The sequence below is a fragment of the Centroberyx affinis genome, unplaced genomic scaffold (genome assembly GCF_046629955.1).
Source record: "Centroberyx affinis isolate AG114_WGS23_722 - 3 ecotype Tasmania unplaced genomic scaffold, CSIRO-AGI_Caff_v1 ptg010386l_1, whole genome shotgun sequence".
Lineage (NCBI taxonomy): Eukaryota > Metazoa > Chordata > Actinopteri > Beryciformes > Berycidae > Centroberyx > Centroberyx affinis.
Genome location: NW_027284817.1, coordinates 12,811 through 30,181, shown reverse-complemented (window position 1 = coordinate 30,181; position 17,371 = coordinate 12,811). Strand labels below are relative to the sequence as shown.

Here is a 17,371-nt window from a genome sequence, read left to right as displayed (position 1 = left end):
TATTGTAATGTAAACCAAAGCAGCTGGAAGTCCAGACCCAGCTGTAATTAAAGCAGCTTATCAAACTAAGAATTGGGCTTTATTGTCATTTTATGGCTGAATGCAAATCCTCAGTTAGCAGGTCAAGCATGTTTATTGCTTAACGACACACTGTAATGAATATGAATGCTTGGCACAGTGCCTTGTGTTGGTGTGTGTGTGTGTGTGTGTGTGTGTGTGTGGTGTGTGTGTGTGTGTGTGTGAATCCTGAACAACATGACTACAGGCCTGGATTCAACTGCCATCATCTGAAATTCAACAGTAGAAGGTAAACACTGAAACCATGCAGCATTTCCTTATCAGCCCATCAGCCTGCTGGCCTGTGGCTGTGTCAACACACACACACACACAGAGAGAGAGAGAGAGAGAGAGAGAGAGAGAGAGAGAGAGAGAGAGAGAGAGAGAGAGAGAGAGAGAGAGAGAACCAGCCTAATTAACTTCATTTCACTGCATGTTTTGGTTTCAATTACATACCAAACTGAGACTTTTACTGCTACAAACAGTTAGGTTTGGTGGCCTTGCATCAAAGTTGCTCTATAAACAATATGTTGCCATAGAACAAGTTGCTGAACAACAGGTTGCAGGGCTGCAACTTGTAGCAAAACTTAGCCACAACATCTCCCCAACTAAACCTAAACAGCAGGCGGTTAAGCATAAGCTGTTGTCTTATTTACTTTAAAAAGCTAATAACACCTCACCAAACCAGCACCGTAAACTGCACAATAATGACCTAATAACTCATATAACTCATATAAAAAAATCGTCAGCTTTACGTGCAACTGTAATAGAGAGAGAGAGAGAGAGAGAGAGAGAGAGAGAGAGAGAGAGAGCCCACTATTTGGCAGCTGAACCTACCTCCATCCAGTCCACAACTTGTTGCGGGGTCCACTTAGTTACAGGCTCCATTTCTTCAAAGCACGGACACAACCGGCTTTTACCTGGCCTTTAATTCACTTCTCGGCTCTCCAAACTCACAAATTAAGCTAATAATTACACATATTAAGCTAACGATACAACACGGAGTCCCGTTACAGCGCGTACACACCGCGGCACGCTCTTCCCGCCGCGGCCTCTCTGACTCTCTGACGGACTGACTGACTGGTCTCGTGAAGAAAGTTTACAGGCAAAGCAGAGAGCACGGGCCAAGCTGCGCGTGGGGCGGGTGTCGAGTTACAGGTGGTTGGCCACGCCCCCTCCCCCTCCCCGAGGCTAGACTTGCTGCTCATGGTGCATTCACGTCCTGTGGGAACGACGTTAGACGCGAGGTTCCTATACGTGAAAAATGCGGTTCACGTCAGTTTTCAGGTTGTAAACAATACTCGGGAGCTCGGGGTGATTATCAAATACAAGAATACAGAGTCAGTGCGTGTGTTCTTGTGGAGAACGCTCTTTCCAAACTGTCAAGGAAAGAACAAACTTATCAACAATGCAAGAACAGAGAACACAAGAACGCATCCTTCATGTAATAAGTTAAAATACACAAGTTCATTTTTTCTGTCCCAGCCACCTCTGCATTATAGACTATTATACTATAGACTGTACTGTAGAATATTGACTTTCTGATGCATCATTCTCACAATGAATATTGGGGTTTCCCATTCATTATCAACAGTCCAGTCACCATCCGATGCTTTCTCAGCTGGCAAGTAAACTTCTAGGATATATATTTGTCTTCAGCGTTGAATGCAGGTTGAGAAATACCCTCAGGTTTTGCCAATCTTCCAGTCTTGATGTCACCAAGCAGGAACAGTAATGGCAACAGTGAAGATGTCATCCTGATGATGATGTCATAACCCATAGTTTCAGGACATTGATAGGAAAAAGCACTTTTGCTTACACTGGATCTGTTAATTGGAATGGTCTACCGGCGTCAATAAAAACCACAGAATCAAAACAACAGTTCAAATCGTCAGTAAAAAAATATTGTGCGAAACTGGTGCGATAATCTGCATTTGTAGGCTATACAGGGCTTTTTTTTTCTCTAATATATGCATTGTTATGTAATGTATGCATTGTTTATGTATTGTTCTTAAGAGGACCACAGTGGAATACAGTCGTTGACTTTACTGTGTTTTTATCCTCGATTGTTATTTAAATGTATGTGCTGGGCTTCATCTGGAGCGAAATGTGCATGTATTTATTTTAACTTTAATAAATCCAATCCAATCCAATCCCCAATGAATGATGCAACTCCCCTCATGGCCAATCAATAACAAATATGTCACCTTGTTTTGTACTGTAATTGAGATATTGTGCGTGTAACACATAGATAAATGATGGAACCCCCCCCCCCCCCCCCCCCACCCCTTAGGCCAATCAGTGTCACTTTGACAGTGTTGCACCATAGTAGTGAGATGCATCATTCAGTTTCATCAAAATCCAATCAGTCCTGTCTGAGATATCTAAAAAAAATCTATGGTGAAAAGCTTGTACATCCCATTTTTCCTACGTGATTTGAATGCAGCATGAGGAGCTCTGTCATGACCAACATGGGAAAAACTTAATGTGGGTTTGTGACTGGAAGGTTGCAGGTTCAAATCCCTGGACTGGCTGGAGAAAGATGTCAGAGGGAAGTTAATAATGTTGATAACATACTGAGACATAATGAACTTACTTTGTGTTGAAAAGTAACACAAATGTCTGTTAGTCACATGGATGTGTTAAAAATGACACTTCCTTGTTAAGAGTGTTTATTGGGTCAAATTAGTGATTAGAAAACAAATTAACATCAGTGTTGCCTTCACTGTCTGGCTTGTAAAAATGATTGAAACCTGAGACTGAAGTAATCCCTCTGTAGAGAATAATAAAGCTTGTTATATGCTTGTAGTAAGTTTTTGGTATATTCTTCTGGTTGGTTTGTTATTAAAATAGTAGAGAAAAATAGTAAAAATAAAGAAAAATTTGGTGTGTCCAAACTTTTGACTAGTGTAGACTAAATGTGTGTGTGCATCCATAGTGCCTTATGGTTTATAACTGGGGATAGTTTCAGAACTCACCACTGTTTACTTTATCTGAAATTAGGATGGCCTTCGCTTAGTGTTAGAAGGGAACAACACTGTCTCCTCTTTGTCTACAATGCATTACTAAATCAGTTACCTTCATATCTTACATCTCTTTTAAAGCTCAAATCTCTCTCTTATAAGACACGTGCACAGGATTATTTGACTCTTGAAACTCTCTTCATTAACACTGAACTTGGGAAATTAGCTTTTAGTTTTTATGCACCAGACAAGTGGAACAGGCTGCAGGAATTGCTGAAACTAAAACAGATGGTTTCACTCAATCATTTTAAGTTTTTATTGAAGGACATGGTAACAGTGGAGTGTTCCTGTTTCTATTGATCTGTAAAGATGCTTTATGTTATATGTATATGTATGGCTTTATGTATTTTCTATATATTGTGTTGTTATATCGTGTGTCTCTGTTATGCTTTATTGTTATTGTATTGTATCAGGGCGTCATTGTAAAAGAGGGCACCCGCTCTCAATTGACCACCCTGAATAAATAAAGGTAAATAAAAAAAAATAAAAAAATTACACTGTGTGGAATAAGACGACTGAAGTTATCTGAAAAAAATAAATAAATAAATAAAATTCAAGTTTTCTGCAGGGAGTCTTGTTGTGAAACAAAGCGTTCACATAGCAGATTATCTCATTAAACATTCATCTGCCGGCCTCTAATTAGCTCTTTGATCTTCTGAAACCCAAACCAGCTCTGAAACATGTGCTGGGTGTCGGCTGGAGGCTTTTCAAGCTTTTTTGGGTCCTGAAACGTTTTTCCCATGAGAAGAGGAGACAGAGAGCAGAGAATATAAACAAGAGTGGAACTGACTAATTATATTGACTCTTGTTACTGTAATTGAGTGGCTTTTTGTGTACTTATACCAGAGTTGTGACCAAGTCGACTTTGCTCAAGTCCCAAGTCAGTCTCAAGTCTAAATGTAGAACAGCAAGTCAAGTCAGAACAAATCAAGAGTCCAGTATCAATTTAATATCTTAAAGAAAACTAAATATCTAGGACTTTTCAATGCAATATGGTTTTAATAGGATAAAAACTTGGTAAGAGCATCATGAGTTTGATTTCTAGAATCAGTTTCAACTTCAATAAATTCAATCATTCCATACAAATTCAGAAAACAGAATTTAAATTCAGTCGTCTGCTGGAACAAATCTCATCACTTTCAATCTAAGTCATTTACACAAACACAAGATCTCAAGTCAAGACTTTAGAAACCTTTTCAAGTCATCAGAGTACAAGTCAGAGTCAAGTCCCAAGTCACCAGAACCCAAGTCAAGTTGAGTCTAAAGTCTTCTCTTCATGCATCAAGTCAAGTCTCAAGCAATTAAAGTTGGGACTCGAGTCCCCACCTCTGACTTGTACTTTTTTGAGTATTTAGCTATTTTAAAGTTTTCCTTCAGTCCATCCCTCCTGCAGTTTTGTCCTTCAGTCCATTTTAAATCCATCCATCACAGAACAGATTGTGTGTCTCTCCATCAGCAACAGAAACTGGATCGATGTAAACTGACAAACTGTGGATCCATCCACAGTGAGAAGAGGAATCTGACTTTACTTTGTTTCAGCACTTTATTTTCTCATTTCTAATGTTTCCAGTTAACAGAATCTAGTCTGAACTCTGTCCTCTCTCCTGTTAGAATCACATGGAAAAGATCACAGCTGACAACGTTCTCTGTTCTAAAGAGGAACTCAGGAACTTTTACTCTGAGGACATTTTAAATCACACACTTTTTACTTTTACTGAAGGAGATTTTTACACCAGAACATTTACTTCTACTTCTGTAAATATCAGGAAAGTAACAGAACTTCTACTTGAGCAGGACGTTCTAGTTCTCTTTCCACCGCTGCTTATACAGAAGAATATAAAGCAGGAAGGAAACCTGCTGCTCCATCAGACTGAGCAGGTGAATCCAAAGCTCTGATCCCTGATTATTTTTGGCCAATGAGTAACGTTTTTCCTGCCTCATATCATAAACAGACCATAATATATCTGCAGGTTGTTGATAGAGTTGACGATCAATACCAACAACTCATTGATTACTTGAGATTCCTGCCTTTCAAAAACTGTATTTTCTCAGCAAATGAAGTGATTTTTATTTTTCATATGAATTCAGCCTGAACCTGCTGCTCCTCTCCTGCATGAAGCCACTGCAGCTGTTTTCAGAGACACATCGCCCTCTGCTGGCAGACAGCAGTAAACACAGGCTTCCCATTTTAAAATCCCACATTAGCTGGACAATATGACTGTCAGCTACACCACATCACTGTAGAGCTGAACAGTATTCTGCATTACAGCTAATATCACTATATGTAAAATCACAGTGGGTCCACAACAACATTTTCCAAACTTTTCCAGGCTTTTTTTTTTTTTTTTTTTGTGGAATTCTCAAACTTTTCAAGACCTGGAAATCACCAAAGTCAAGTTTTCATTCCAATAAAAACTTTCCAGACCGCTAAAAATTCAACAACAGTTGGACAAAGATGATAAGAGTTAGTTTGTTGTTATGCCATTGAATTTGAATGGTGGTGAAATTACTGTTTCCCTCAAATTAAAGGACAGTTTCAGAATTTTAAGAAGCCTTATTGATATCTAATAAAGGCTCCTTTAAGTTTTTATTGTAGTCTTGTTTTTAAGAGATCTGCAGCAGCCTTCAGGTAAATTGTATTAGTGCCTGATATTCTGGAGATGAAGCGTTTCCTTCTTCCTCTCTGGACTGGATGACAGTTTTCTCTCTTTCTTCATCGCACATTGATTTCCAACATGGAGATTTGATTTTTCCAGCTAAACCTCTGTGGTTTTGACCTGTTCCTGCATCCTCTCTCTCTCTCTCTCTCTCCTTCTATGTCTCTCTCCCTCTGTCTCTGACTCTCTCTCTCTTTCTCTGATCTAATCTTTCACCTCCAGCTCTCATTGTGTTTCTGTCTGCGGTGTATTTTCACCTCATGGTCACTGTGAAAACATTAAAGCATTAAAGCCACAGCAGCCGTCAGTCAATATTGACCTGCTGCTGCAGCACAATACAGCAGATAAAGCTGCTGCAGGCTGGAACAATATAAATTATATTTATATCAGAACACAGCAGCACAGGGACAGGCTCAGGCTGCTGCACAGTACTCACACTGTAATAATCAAGTCAGAATAATACTAATAAATTCATCCATATTCAGGTTGCAAAGTAAATAGACACTCTAATTTTACATTTTTTAATTTGTTTCCTATTTTTTATTATTATCCTTACCTTGTATTTTTATCTTTCTTTCTTTCTTTCTTTTATAATGTCATTTTACAAGACAAATTCTGTATTTTTTGTGTTTTATGTGAAGCACACTGAATTTTCCTTTTGTATGAAATATAAATAAAGTGTCTTTTGCTGAAAAGGAATGAGTGTTTCAGTAAAGTAAAGTAAACAAATCTTGACTTTATTCGTTGAGATCTGACTCTGGAAGACTGAAGCTGATGCTGCGTTCCAGTGACAGGCCGAACGTGGGAAATTCACAGCTGCCTGGTCCTAATTAAAACCTCAGAGCGTTCCAGTTCAGAGAAACCAGGGGAGGAACGTCCAACAGATTTTCTTTCCTGTTCCCCCTGAAACAGCTGATGTCATGTCAATCATATTTGGGGACGTTAGCTAGCTAGTTAGCATAGCATGTAAGCAAATCCTGTTCAACATGCAACATTACTGCAACTTTACAGTTCAAATTCAGATGTGTAAGCGTTTACCACACAGGTGTTTTGATAGATTTAAGGTCATGTGATGCTGAAAATCAAACTTTTGTGTATTTTGAGGATTATTAACATGTTAAAGGTGATGCTGTGCAGCGTTTCCATGACGTCAGATGACTGTCTCAGAAACCTCGGGGTTGACAAATCTTTCCTACTTGCGATTCCGACTTGAAAAACCGTTCCATCGCATTTTTTCCTAGCAGGATGTCGGAATTCCCAACTTTCTGACAGCTCTGGAACGCAGCATCAGATGATGTGAGCTCTTCTGATCTCAGGTCAGGGTTCCTGCACAGTTTCACTCTCGATAGACTCTCGATTTGATTTGAAGATTTTGGTCTTCAGTACAGTTTAAGTGGACAGTGGTCTCGTCTGCTAACTGCCACTTCACTGCCTGGATGATGGAGATTATTCTTCACAGGGACAAACAGCAGAACATGTGAGATGACAGAGAAAATGTGGAGCTGCATGAATGTCGGGACTTTATAACAACATTTTTCCATAATCGTCCAAACTTTTTTGGGCAATTTGCAAACCTTTCAAGACCTGGGAAACACCTGATGCTTTGTCCATTAATTGTGTGAAACTTCAGCTGCTGAACACCGGATCAAACACCTGCTGCCTCATCCTGAACACAAGGCGTTCAATCATGAGTGTCTACATTTTACAATGCAACACTATGATTGTACTAATATGACCTCTATTGTGTGTGTGTAGGTATGTATTTATGTGTGTGGATGTTATTTTTAGCCTGTGTCTCATAACTCAACCCCTTTTCTCCTGTCATCATTGGGGTAATGTGTTTACTGTAAACACACTTTACTCTGTATGATCTGTATGTTGAGGAGTGACACTGAAATAAAAATGATCTATCCATACATTTCTAGACTATGGAAGGGGACATTTTCAATTAAAAAAATCCATACTTTTTCCAGACCTTGACTTGTTTTGAAGATTTTGTCTGGTGTTCAATATGATTTACGCAGACAGACATCTTGCCCCTGCTAACTAGGTCATATCACTGTATAGATGAAGATTGTTCTTCACAGCCACAAATATCAGAATATGTGAGATGATTGGCAGGGTTCCTACATGCTACCCTATGTTCTTGACCAGATTTGATTTTGGTGGGTATTTGATATAATGCATGCTGACAGCGGCTGGGTAATAAGAGCGTCCCTCTATCTGAACATTATTCTTCACATCAACAAAAACTGTGGACTCAAAGTGGCTCTACAACAACATAAAAGCTAGAATGATGTGTGTATCGGACCTGAACCGCAACATTTTCCATACTTTTCCAGACATTTTTTTCAAATTCCCAAACTATTCAAGACCTGGAAATGATCAAATTCATTTTTAATACTTTTCCAGACTTTCCAGACCTGCGTGGGAACCCTGGCCACATATGAAAAATGTATTTGAGTTCTGAGTTTAAAGTCAGAATTCTGATTTATTTGAGTTCTGACTTTAAACTCAGAACTGAAATCATTTTTTCACATGTGGCCCTAATCCTCTTCCGTACCAGACTGTCCAGACTGTGTAGGAACCCTGGGAGCTTTTCATCAAATCTGATTTATTTCTATTTGTCCTTTTTGAGAAAACACTTCCACACGTCCAGCGGAACTATCTGTGATACAAAGCTGCGTATAAAAAAAAATAGAAAACCATCTCTAAAAAAAACAGAAAGTAACCCGTGGCTCTCTCGGTCTACTGCAGCACGCAGGCGGTGTTGGCGCGCGGCGCGGAGCGGAGCTGCGCCTCGCACAGCGCCAGCATCCAGTCCTGCCGCTCCGCCGCACCGCCCGCCCGCAGCCGCAGGGAGCGCTTGCCGTCTCTGGGGGTGACGCTCCAGCCGAACGCACCCGAACCCTCCTCCGCCTCCAGCACCGCCCCGCCGAGGCTGATCCGCTTCGCCGCTTTCTGCAGGGAGACACGACAAAAAAAAAAAAAATGATTTGGATGCTTTGACTCGGTGGGCTGAAGCTGTGTTATTACTGCACAGCATGCATTTTATTTTAACAGGTGATTCCACTTTTACCATGTGATATGAATGTTGAAATACGTCTGCTGTAACTGTTTTTAAGCTGCAAAACAAAATGCCTTTTTCTTTTCTATTCTGTTCTATTCTATTCTATTCTATTCTATAGCATTATGTTAATTATGCATTTTCAAAACTGCTCTTTGTGGTTTTTGGAAATCATTTTGAATCTCTTTTTGGATAGCTGCAATATCCAAAAGGTTTATATATATATAGCATTAATGCTGAATAAATAAAGTCTCATGAGCAGTGATGTAGTTTGTTTTACCTTTATTTACAGAAATATACTTGACTCTACAGAAGTGCCTTGCTCAGCAGCACCCTGGCAGCAGCTGTTGAGGGAGTGGAGTCTGTTACTCATTCACTTCCCATCCGGTTCAGGGATTTGAACCAGCGACCCCTCTGATCACACACCTGCTTCTCTAGACTCTTAAATAAATAGATAAATACATAAAACTAAAATCAAAGGAGAGTAAACTATTAGCTCCAGTTAACAAAAAAATCTACTTTCAGAAAAGCATTAATTTGCGTCTCCTCATATACTCTATAGCTTGATGCTACTTAATATCATGTATGCTATGAATTGATATCACACAGAGTCATGTCAGCCTAACCAGGTGGGGTGTAGTCAAAATAAAAAGGGAAGTAAACTGATCTCAGGTTTCTGCAGGTTTAAGTCTTGTCTCCTTAATATAACACTGTCTCTCTCTGGTTTACCTCCATTATATCTCTAATACTAAAGATAAACCTGGATCTGAACTGGTTTCCACCTGATTTACAACCCAAACCACAATCTTCTAGGTTTTCTGCTCCTTCACTTTGCTTCAAAATGACGGGAGTTCAAATACGTTTTACAAATGATTTATTACAGGAGTATTTTTTCCTTGGTAAAACTTCATAGAGCAGCCTCGGCGCAACAGGTCGGAGCTAGCTGTTGCTATGGTAACAGGACAACAACAACGGCTCGGCTAGCCGGGGGAACCGCTAAAGTAGCTAGTTAGCTAAAAGTCACAGCGTCACACCGGACTGTGGGTCTTTTTCGGTAAATATAACGGTTGAAGATGTATTTTTTTTACGGTCTGACCTCTTCTGTTTCGCCGTACAGCAGCTGACAGCCCTCCAGCTGGACCCAGGTCCGTTTCCAGCGGTGAGTGAACCGGGAGCGTTTTCTCAGCCAGCCTTTCTTCCCCGCGTTCACCACGACAGATTCGTCCGCGCCGTTAGAAGCCGCAGATTCCACCGGCAGCATAACGGTTTGTTTTAAACTACAAAAATAACGGGAAAGTCTTTCTCTGGAATAAAGCCTGTAATTTCAGTTTAAGAAGCCCATGTCAGCCGCTTTGCACCCTGGGTAGTGGAGTTTTTTCACTCCCACGTTCTCGATCGGGAGATGGCGCCAACACGGAATCCTCGGGACTCTATCTCCCACAAGGCGTCGGTGCGCTGTTGTTAACGGGACTAGACAAAGATCGTCTATGGTGTAAAAGCTCACTCACTCGATAGTTGAAAAAAAAAACGTGTCACACTTTCTGGTCTGAAAAAGTGGGTGTTAACCGGGATTTTGAGTTTGAGTCTTTCTTTGTGGTTTTGTAAGGCAGTCTCTGTCATCTTTATAGGCCTTTATACCTATGAATACATGCTGTGAACATTTTGGAAAAAACAACTGTAGTTTGATTATTGATTCCTCCTTCCTCATCCCACATTCTTTATTTCACCTTTGGTACTTTAATACTCAACAACAATGACAATGTTGCAACATATGTTTGTCAATAAGGTTTATATTTTTTATATTTTGACAGGAAGTCCTGTTTTTTATTCTGGCTGGATTGCCTCTGGTTGCAGAGATGTCATAGGAGTTTTTAGCGTTACCATGGTGACCGATCCAGTACAGACCTGAAACTACTCTAAACTCTAAATTTGATCTCTGGATGTTAACAGTACTTTTGGCTTTGGTGTCGTTTGGTCCAAATAAAGTTTAGTTGTTTTTAATGAAACAAATCTGCAACAATATTGCATCACTTTTCCATAAACACCATTTCAGAAATTACCTAGTACTTACTATTAGCTACCTACTTCCGTTTTCTCTTAAATCCTGTCAAGCAGACCAGACTGCTTCTTCTTTGTGTCTCACCTTCAGTCCACCATCTTTTAATCTTTTTTTTTTTGAAGACTCACAAATGCTCATATGAACGCCGCCATTTTAGGCGAACCATCAAGTCTTTCAGACGGATTTTCCCACAGAACTTGAATGGATAGAACGGTCAAATCAACGTTCCTGGACGGTCGGCGCGGCGGCCATCTTGCTGTGACCTGTTGGACTAGCTTCTGTGAAAAGCGACTCACAGCAAGTCACTGAGCTGAGAGGTTTTACAGCAAGAACCAAAGCAGCTTCTCTGTCTCCTTGCTGCCATGGATTGCTAACATGCTAATGCTAACATGCTAATGTTGACTAGAAGAGCTAGAGAGAGAAGTCCAGTCTGTGATGAAGCTACGTTAGCCTCGTCGCTAACGTTAGCTTTCAGTTGAGTTTTGACAGTTTGCTAACAGACTCATCTGCTCAGTTCTCACAGTGTGACAGACTGTACAGCCTTAATGTCCAGACTTGTGTTGTCACCATAGCAACTAAGACTTAAAATTCTGTAGTCGCCATTTTATGCTGTACTAGCCAAATTACCATGACAAAGGTTTTGTGGAATTCCCCTTGTGTCATGAATGCAGCTTCTGCTCTGGGGCCAGTTGCATAAAGATAGACCTGGTCTTAGACTTAAATGTGACCATAAGTCAAACTTGCTATTGACACTTTTTACCTGTTCATATTTACCCGTTCCTACAACTTCTTGATTGTTGTAGATCTCTAATGTGTTGTTTATGTCTCTAAAGACTCGTTCTCTTCTTCAGGTCTTTCCAAAAAACAGGGATTTGTGTCTTTTCTTAAACAGCTTCAGTATTTAAACTTCCCAGAGGGAAGGTGGCTAACTGTCCTACCTCAAAATAAGTCAGTCGTAATATTTAAGTAACAGACAGTCTTAATTAGACTAGTCCAACCTGAGAATCTAAGACCAGTCTAAGGCTTAGACTAGTCTTAAACTAGCTTAATTATGCAACTGGCCCCTGTTCTGCATTTCCCGCCTCGCTCCGTGGTGACGTTTGCACCCTTGTACCCGGAACTAGCGTCAGAGTGAGAGCTCTTCGCTTCCCCGCCTCCTCCCCTCTCTGCCGGAGGCTCGGAGCGTCGCTGCCGTTTTTAATCAGATCCGCATGAAGCGAAGTGAGCTGGAGCCGCCGGACGGACCGCGGGAGGGGGGGAGTCAGTCTGGAGAGGACAAAGTGTCTGTTTTGTTGTCGTTCTCGGGTCCGAAGACAGCGGAGAGACGGAGGGAGAGTTGACAGACTGATAACACTCACTTCTGCTTCTTCTGCATCAGTATAGAAGAGGAGGAAAAACCAACCGACCGCCCGTCTGCCTGTCAGAGGTAAAGACGGCTGTAACTTCTCTTTCCTCTGTCTGAACAGCTCCAAGCAACCTGAGGAAGTCCTGCCTGCTATTTTACATCAAAACGTCAAAGTCTTACGTTGGAAAGAATGCACAGAAGTCTTTTTTTTTTAATGTTTCATGTATTCCGTTAATGAGCGAAAACCCAGATGTGCGCTTGGTCTGATCCAGATGTGAAAGTTGAATCGGGCAATTTTATGGGCTAGTATTAGTATTATCGCTATTATTAGTAGTGTTATCAGTAGTAGTATTATCATTATTATTATTTTGGTCCCCCTTGCCCTTGTCTCAGTGTAAAGGGGTTATGAGCGGGTCAGGACAGGCTGCAGGCTGCTGGCTGTCTGTCTGATCGATACTCTGACTGAACCGCACTGTTCAGCTGGAGCTCCTGACATGATCTCTATTTGTTAAAAAAAACAAAAAAAAAACAGTGTAATGAATCAGAAGTGTTGTCATGTTTGAACTCAGGACTTAAATAACCTCAGGACTTAAATAAAAAAAAAAGAACTTTAATCTGTTTTCTACTAGTTTGCCTTCAAGAGGAATCACTATAATGTTCCTGTAGGCAGTTAATGTGTCTGTGGAACTCACTATATCAATATAATCTAGAGCTGCAACTAACGATTATTTTCTTTATAGCTTAATCTAGGGCTGGGCGATATGGTTGGAATCAATATCACGATAATCATAAGGATTTTTTTTCCGATATCGATATATATGACGATATGGCTCACATAAGCGAAAAAAAAAAACGTTAAATAATCAAATTCATGTTCATCATATTGAACCGAATGGTAATGTTTGGTGTGATGTAAAACTAAACTGAAATTTTCACATAATATTCCTTCCATACTTCATTTTGTCTGAGTTTATAAATAAAATTAGCTTCTCATCAGTTCAGACAGCAGAATTGTGCGTCTCAATATCCCAAAATCACCATATCATCACAATATAATCCCACTGAAAGACGACAAACGATAATATTGAATTATCGTCCGGCCCTATGTTAATCTAACGATTATTTTTTTCGATTAATCGTTTATTCGTCTATAAAATGTCAAAAATAGAGACAGCCCATCACAGTTCCCACCAAAGTGATTCTTCAGATTTCTTCCTCAGTCTGACCAGCAGACAGAAACACAAAGTATTCAATTTATAATGAGATGAAACAGAGAAAAGCAGCAAATCTTAGTGTTTGTGAAGCTGGAACCAGAAAATGTTTGGTGTTAAATTTACTTGATAAATGACTAAAATGATTAATCGATTAATCTTCTGTCGATCAACTAATCGATCAATCAAGTAATTGTTTCAACACTATTATAATCAATAACTGTACTGACCCTCCTGTACTGTACATGGTATTTTTTTTTTTTTTTTATCTCCTGTGGTATCTCTATGATATTCCTATAGGGACTTATAGTGTGTCTGTGGTTCTTAATAGTGACCTTATGATACGTTATCGTATTTTCATATTCATATGATATTCCTGTAGGGAATTATGCTATAAAACATTAAAAAATGACTTAAAAAAATTCAAAAAAGATTTACTTAATGTCCTGTGATATCTCTATAATATTCCTATAGGCACTGTGATACTCAATAGAGAGTTTATTATACCTTATTCTTCTTAATGGTATGTTTTTGTATCCCCAGTTGTATCATTATAATATTCCTGTAGGATTTTATGTAGTTTATATGTTTGGTCTCATCCTTCTACAACTGATGAAACCAACAGGTTGTTTTCATCTTCAGGACAGGAAGTCACTGAGTCTGTTTCGTTTCTTCAGACTCCTCCTCCATCTTTTAGAGACACGGAGTGACGAACTTCAGAAGATGATTTTTAAATAATGTGTTTTTGTTTGTGGACAGATGCTGCCGGTGAAGACGAAGAGAATCCAGCGTTTCCCCCGGCAGGCTTGAGGATTTGACTGTTTTCAAGTTTTTAAAGCAGAACTGTGAAGGATCCTGCGCTGTGATTGGCTGCCTGGGCGGTTCAGTTGTGTGTCAGAGATGCCCGGCGGCGGCGGGAAGCCTTCCAGCGGCGAGCGGCGTGCGGCGCTCTGCTGACCAGCCGACCGGAGCGCGTTGGATGCGGTTTAGCTCCGCCCCCCCCTGCGCCCGCCGGGAAGACGCCCGCTAGCGACCTGATGTCGTCCGGCAGCGGCTCGCCCCCGCCGGCCTCGCCGCGACCTTTCCCCCCCCCGGCCCCGGCCCCGGCGCCGGCGCCCAGCCCCCCCGCCGCGCTGTTCGGCCGGCTGTCCAACGGCAGCCAGACGGCGCCGAGTCCCACCGAGTCGCGCGGCTCGGCGCACGGCGTCTCCTTCCTGCTGCAGATCGGACTGACCAGAGAGACGGTGACCCTCGACCCCGCAGAGCTCACACTGTCCGCCGTCAGAGAGCTGGTCTGCTCCATCGTCGACCAGAAGGTAAAACTTTAAAACTTTATACCAGGTCACATGATATCAAGTCTCAAGTCAAGTCCCAAGTCTAAATGTAGATTACCAAGTCAAGTCCAAGTCATTAATGTCAAGTCTCAAGTCTAAATGTAGAACAGCAAGTCAAGTCAGAACAAATCAAGAGTCCAGTATCAATTTAATATCTTAAAGAAAACTAAATATCTAGGACTTTTCAATGCAATATGGTTTTAATAGGATAAAAACTTGGTAAGAGCATCATGAGTTTGATTTCTAGAATCAGTTTCAACTTCAATAAATTCAATCATTCCATACAAATTCAGAAAACAGAATTTAAATTCAGTCGTCTGCTGGAACAAATCTCATCACTTTCAATCTAAGTCATTTACACAAACACAAGATCTCAAGTCAAGACTTTAGAAACCTTTTCAAGTCATCAGAGTACAAGTCAGAGTCAAGTCCCAAGTCACCAGAACCCAAGTCAAGTCGAGTCTCAATCAATTAAAGTTGTGACTCGAGTCCAAGTCATGTGACTCTAAGACACTAAGAGGCGGATGTGAATGGTTTTTCCCAGCCGGCAGCTCATATTTACAGTAAATCCGACAGGACCTGAACGCAGCATCACTGGTGTTACTGGACACTTGACTGAACTGAACTGAGTTAGAATGAAGCTGAAAAGTAAATTCTCATTCACACCTTCCACACAGTACAGACATCTGCTGTCAACAGGCTTTATCTCACATCATCTACTGGTTTCTTACAGTGAACATGCCACCTGTGTTCACTGCCCCCCCCTCCCCCCTCTCCCCCCCAACACACACACACACACACACACACACACACACACACACACTGCAACAAACTGAAGTCAGTTTGCCTCTCTGATGACACTGTTGAATTTCTTACATTATCCTGTACTAGATTTAAAGTTCGAAGAGTCTGGCAGAGTTTATAGAGTGTGTGTTATGCGTGTTGACATGCGTGTTGACATGCGTGTTGACATGTGTGGCGGTTTCAGACGGTGATGCTTTCAGACGAGTGTCAGACAGACTCGGGGAAGGTGGAGGGAAGATGTTTGTTCTGAGGCTGAAAAACAAAACTCGACTCGACTCATAAACGCTTTTTTTTTAGCAATAAAACCTGCGATTCCCACAATTCTCTGTGGGAAATCTGTGCTGTTCTCAATGTAAACAGGATTATTATTATGTCAAATTATGGAATCATGTAAACGGCTTAATAGTCACATTAGTCACAATATTCACATTACTGTGCAAATGTAAACAGCGATAGATAGATAGATAGATAGAGGTGGAAAGTAACTAAGTACATTTACTCAAGTACTGTACTTAAGTACAATTTTGAAGTACTTGTACTTTACTTGAGTATTACCATTTTATGCTACTTTATACTTCCACTCCACTACATTTCAGAGGGAAATATTGTACTTTTTACTCCACTACCTTTATTTGATAACTTAAGTTACTAGTTACTTTGCAGATTCAGATTATTAATACAAAATATAATCAACTAATAAATTGTGATGTATTATTATAGATTACTGTAAGATACCCAGCAGTATATAAAGTAGTGGAAATCAGCCCCACCTTTTCCAGCTGCAACATTAAAGTGATGCTTACACATTAATGCATCAATAATTATAATTCAATAATATAATATATACTGTATTATTCTGAAATGGGCCATTCTGCATAATGAGTACTTTTACTTTTGTTGCTTTAAGTACATTTTGATGCTAATACTTTTGTACTTTTACTTAAGTCACATTTTGAATGCAGGACTTTTACTTGTAACAGAGTATTTTTATACTGTGGTATTTCTACTTTTACTTAAATAAAAGATCTGAGTACTTCTTCCACCACTGTAGATAGATAGATAATTAGATAGATAGATGGATGGATGGACAGTTTCTTTATCCTCAGGTGTAAAGAACGGGCAGATTCATCAGCAGAGTTTGGTTCATGAATCTCTGCAGCTCTGTGGAGTTTATCAGTTGTGTCATCTCTGCTGTCAGTGAGCAGACAGTTATCTGTTATCGTCTCTGTCGTGACCGCCGTGAGGTCAGAGGTCAGAGGTCAGAGGTCAGAGGTCAGAGGTCAGGGGTCAGAGGTCAGAGGTCAGAGGTCAGGGGTCAGAGGTCAGAGGTCAGAGGTCAGGGGTCAGAGGTCAGAGGTCAGAGGTCAGAGGTCAGAGGTCAGATGTCTGTCAGTCAGTTTACAGACTTCATGTCTCTGTTTCTGTTTCTGTTTCTGATGGCAGATTGGTCGTTTCACCGGAGTTTAGACTGATGAGGCTGATTCTGTCTTTTTATAAAAAATGACATCTGGTCCAGTCTGATATGATCATATGATGAATTTGATTGATTGCATATTGATTGTAGAATTGATCATTACTACATTGGTTGTCTATGGGAAGAGCTGAACCTGAACCGACTCTAATGAGACACTTTGATCAGATTCCACACAAGTATGATGAAGTATGATGTTGATGTTCTTCTTCTTCTTCTTCTTCTTCCAGTAGTAGTAGTTCTCAGTAGTATCATTCTGGTTTCAGTGGAGAGTTTTAGTGTTTCTTAGTGTTTTAGTGTTTATTGTTGTAAATGTTTCGGAGGCTTTTTCCTTTTCCGGCAT

At 40.5% G+C, this 17,371-nt stretch overlaps 2 protein-coding genes across 2 annotated transcripts; one reads left to right on the top strand and one right to left on the bottom strand.

Moving 5' to 3' along the window:
* Positions 1-8,485: 8,485 nt before the first annotated feature.
* Positions 8,486-10,065, bottom strand: LOC139640745 (uncharacterized). The gene is made up of 2 exons (XM_071514922.1): positions 9,901-10,065; positions 8,486-8,698 (listed from the first exon to the last, which is right to left on the bottom strand). Exons 1-2 carry the CDS (start codon positions 10,063-10,065, stop codon positions 8,486-8,488), a joined length of 378 nt encoding a protein of 125 aa, XP_071371023.1.
* Positions 10,066-12,087: 2,022 nt separating this feature from the next.
* Positions 12,088-16,857, top strand: LOC139640746 (serine/threonine-protein kinase D3-like; the record flags this gene model as incomplete). Its single annotated transcript, XM_071514923.1, has 4 exons — positions 12,088-12,289; positions 14,179-14,735; positions 15,742-15,796; positions 16,756-16,857. Coding segments are annotated over exons 2-4 (436 nt in total), but the record flags the coding sequence as incomplete, so codon positions are not given.
* Between the last annotated feature and the right edge of the window lie 514 nt (positions 16,858-17,371).

Excerpts from the sequence above, each read along its gene's own strand:
- LOC139640745 (XM_071514922.1), bottom strand. The coding sequence starts at position 10,065 with ATGCTGCCGGTGGAATCTGCGGCTTCTAACGGCGCGGACGAATCTGTC. Across the intron at positions 8,699-9,900 it reads TGTACGGCGAAACAGAAGAG|AAAGCGGCGAAGCGGATCAG; the intron begins GTCAGACCGTAA and ends GTCTCCCTGCAG.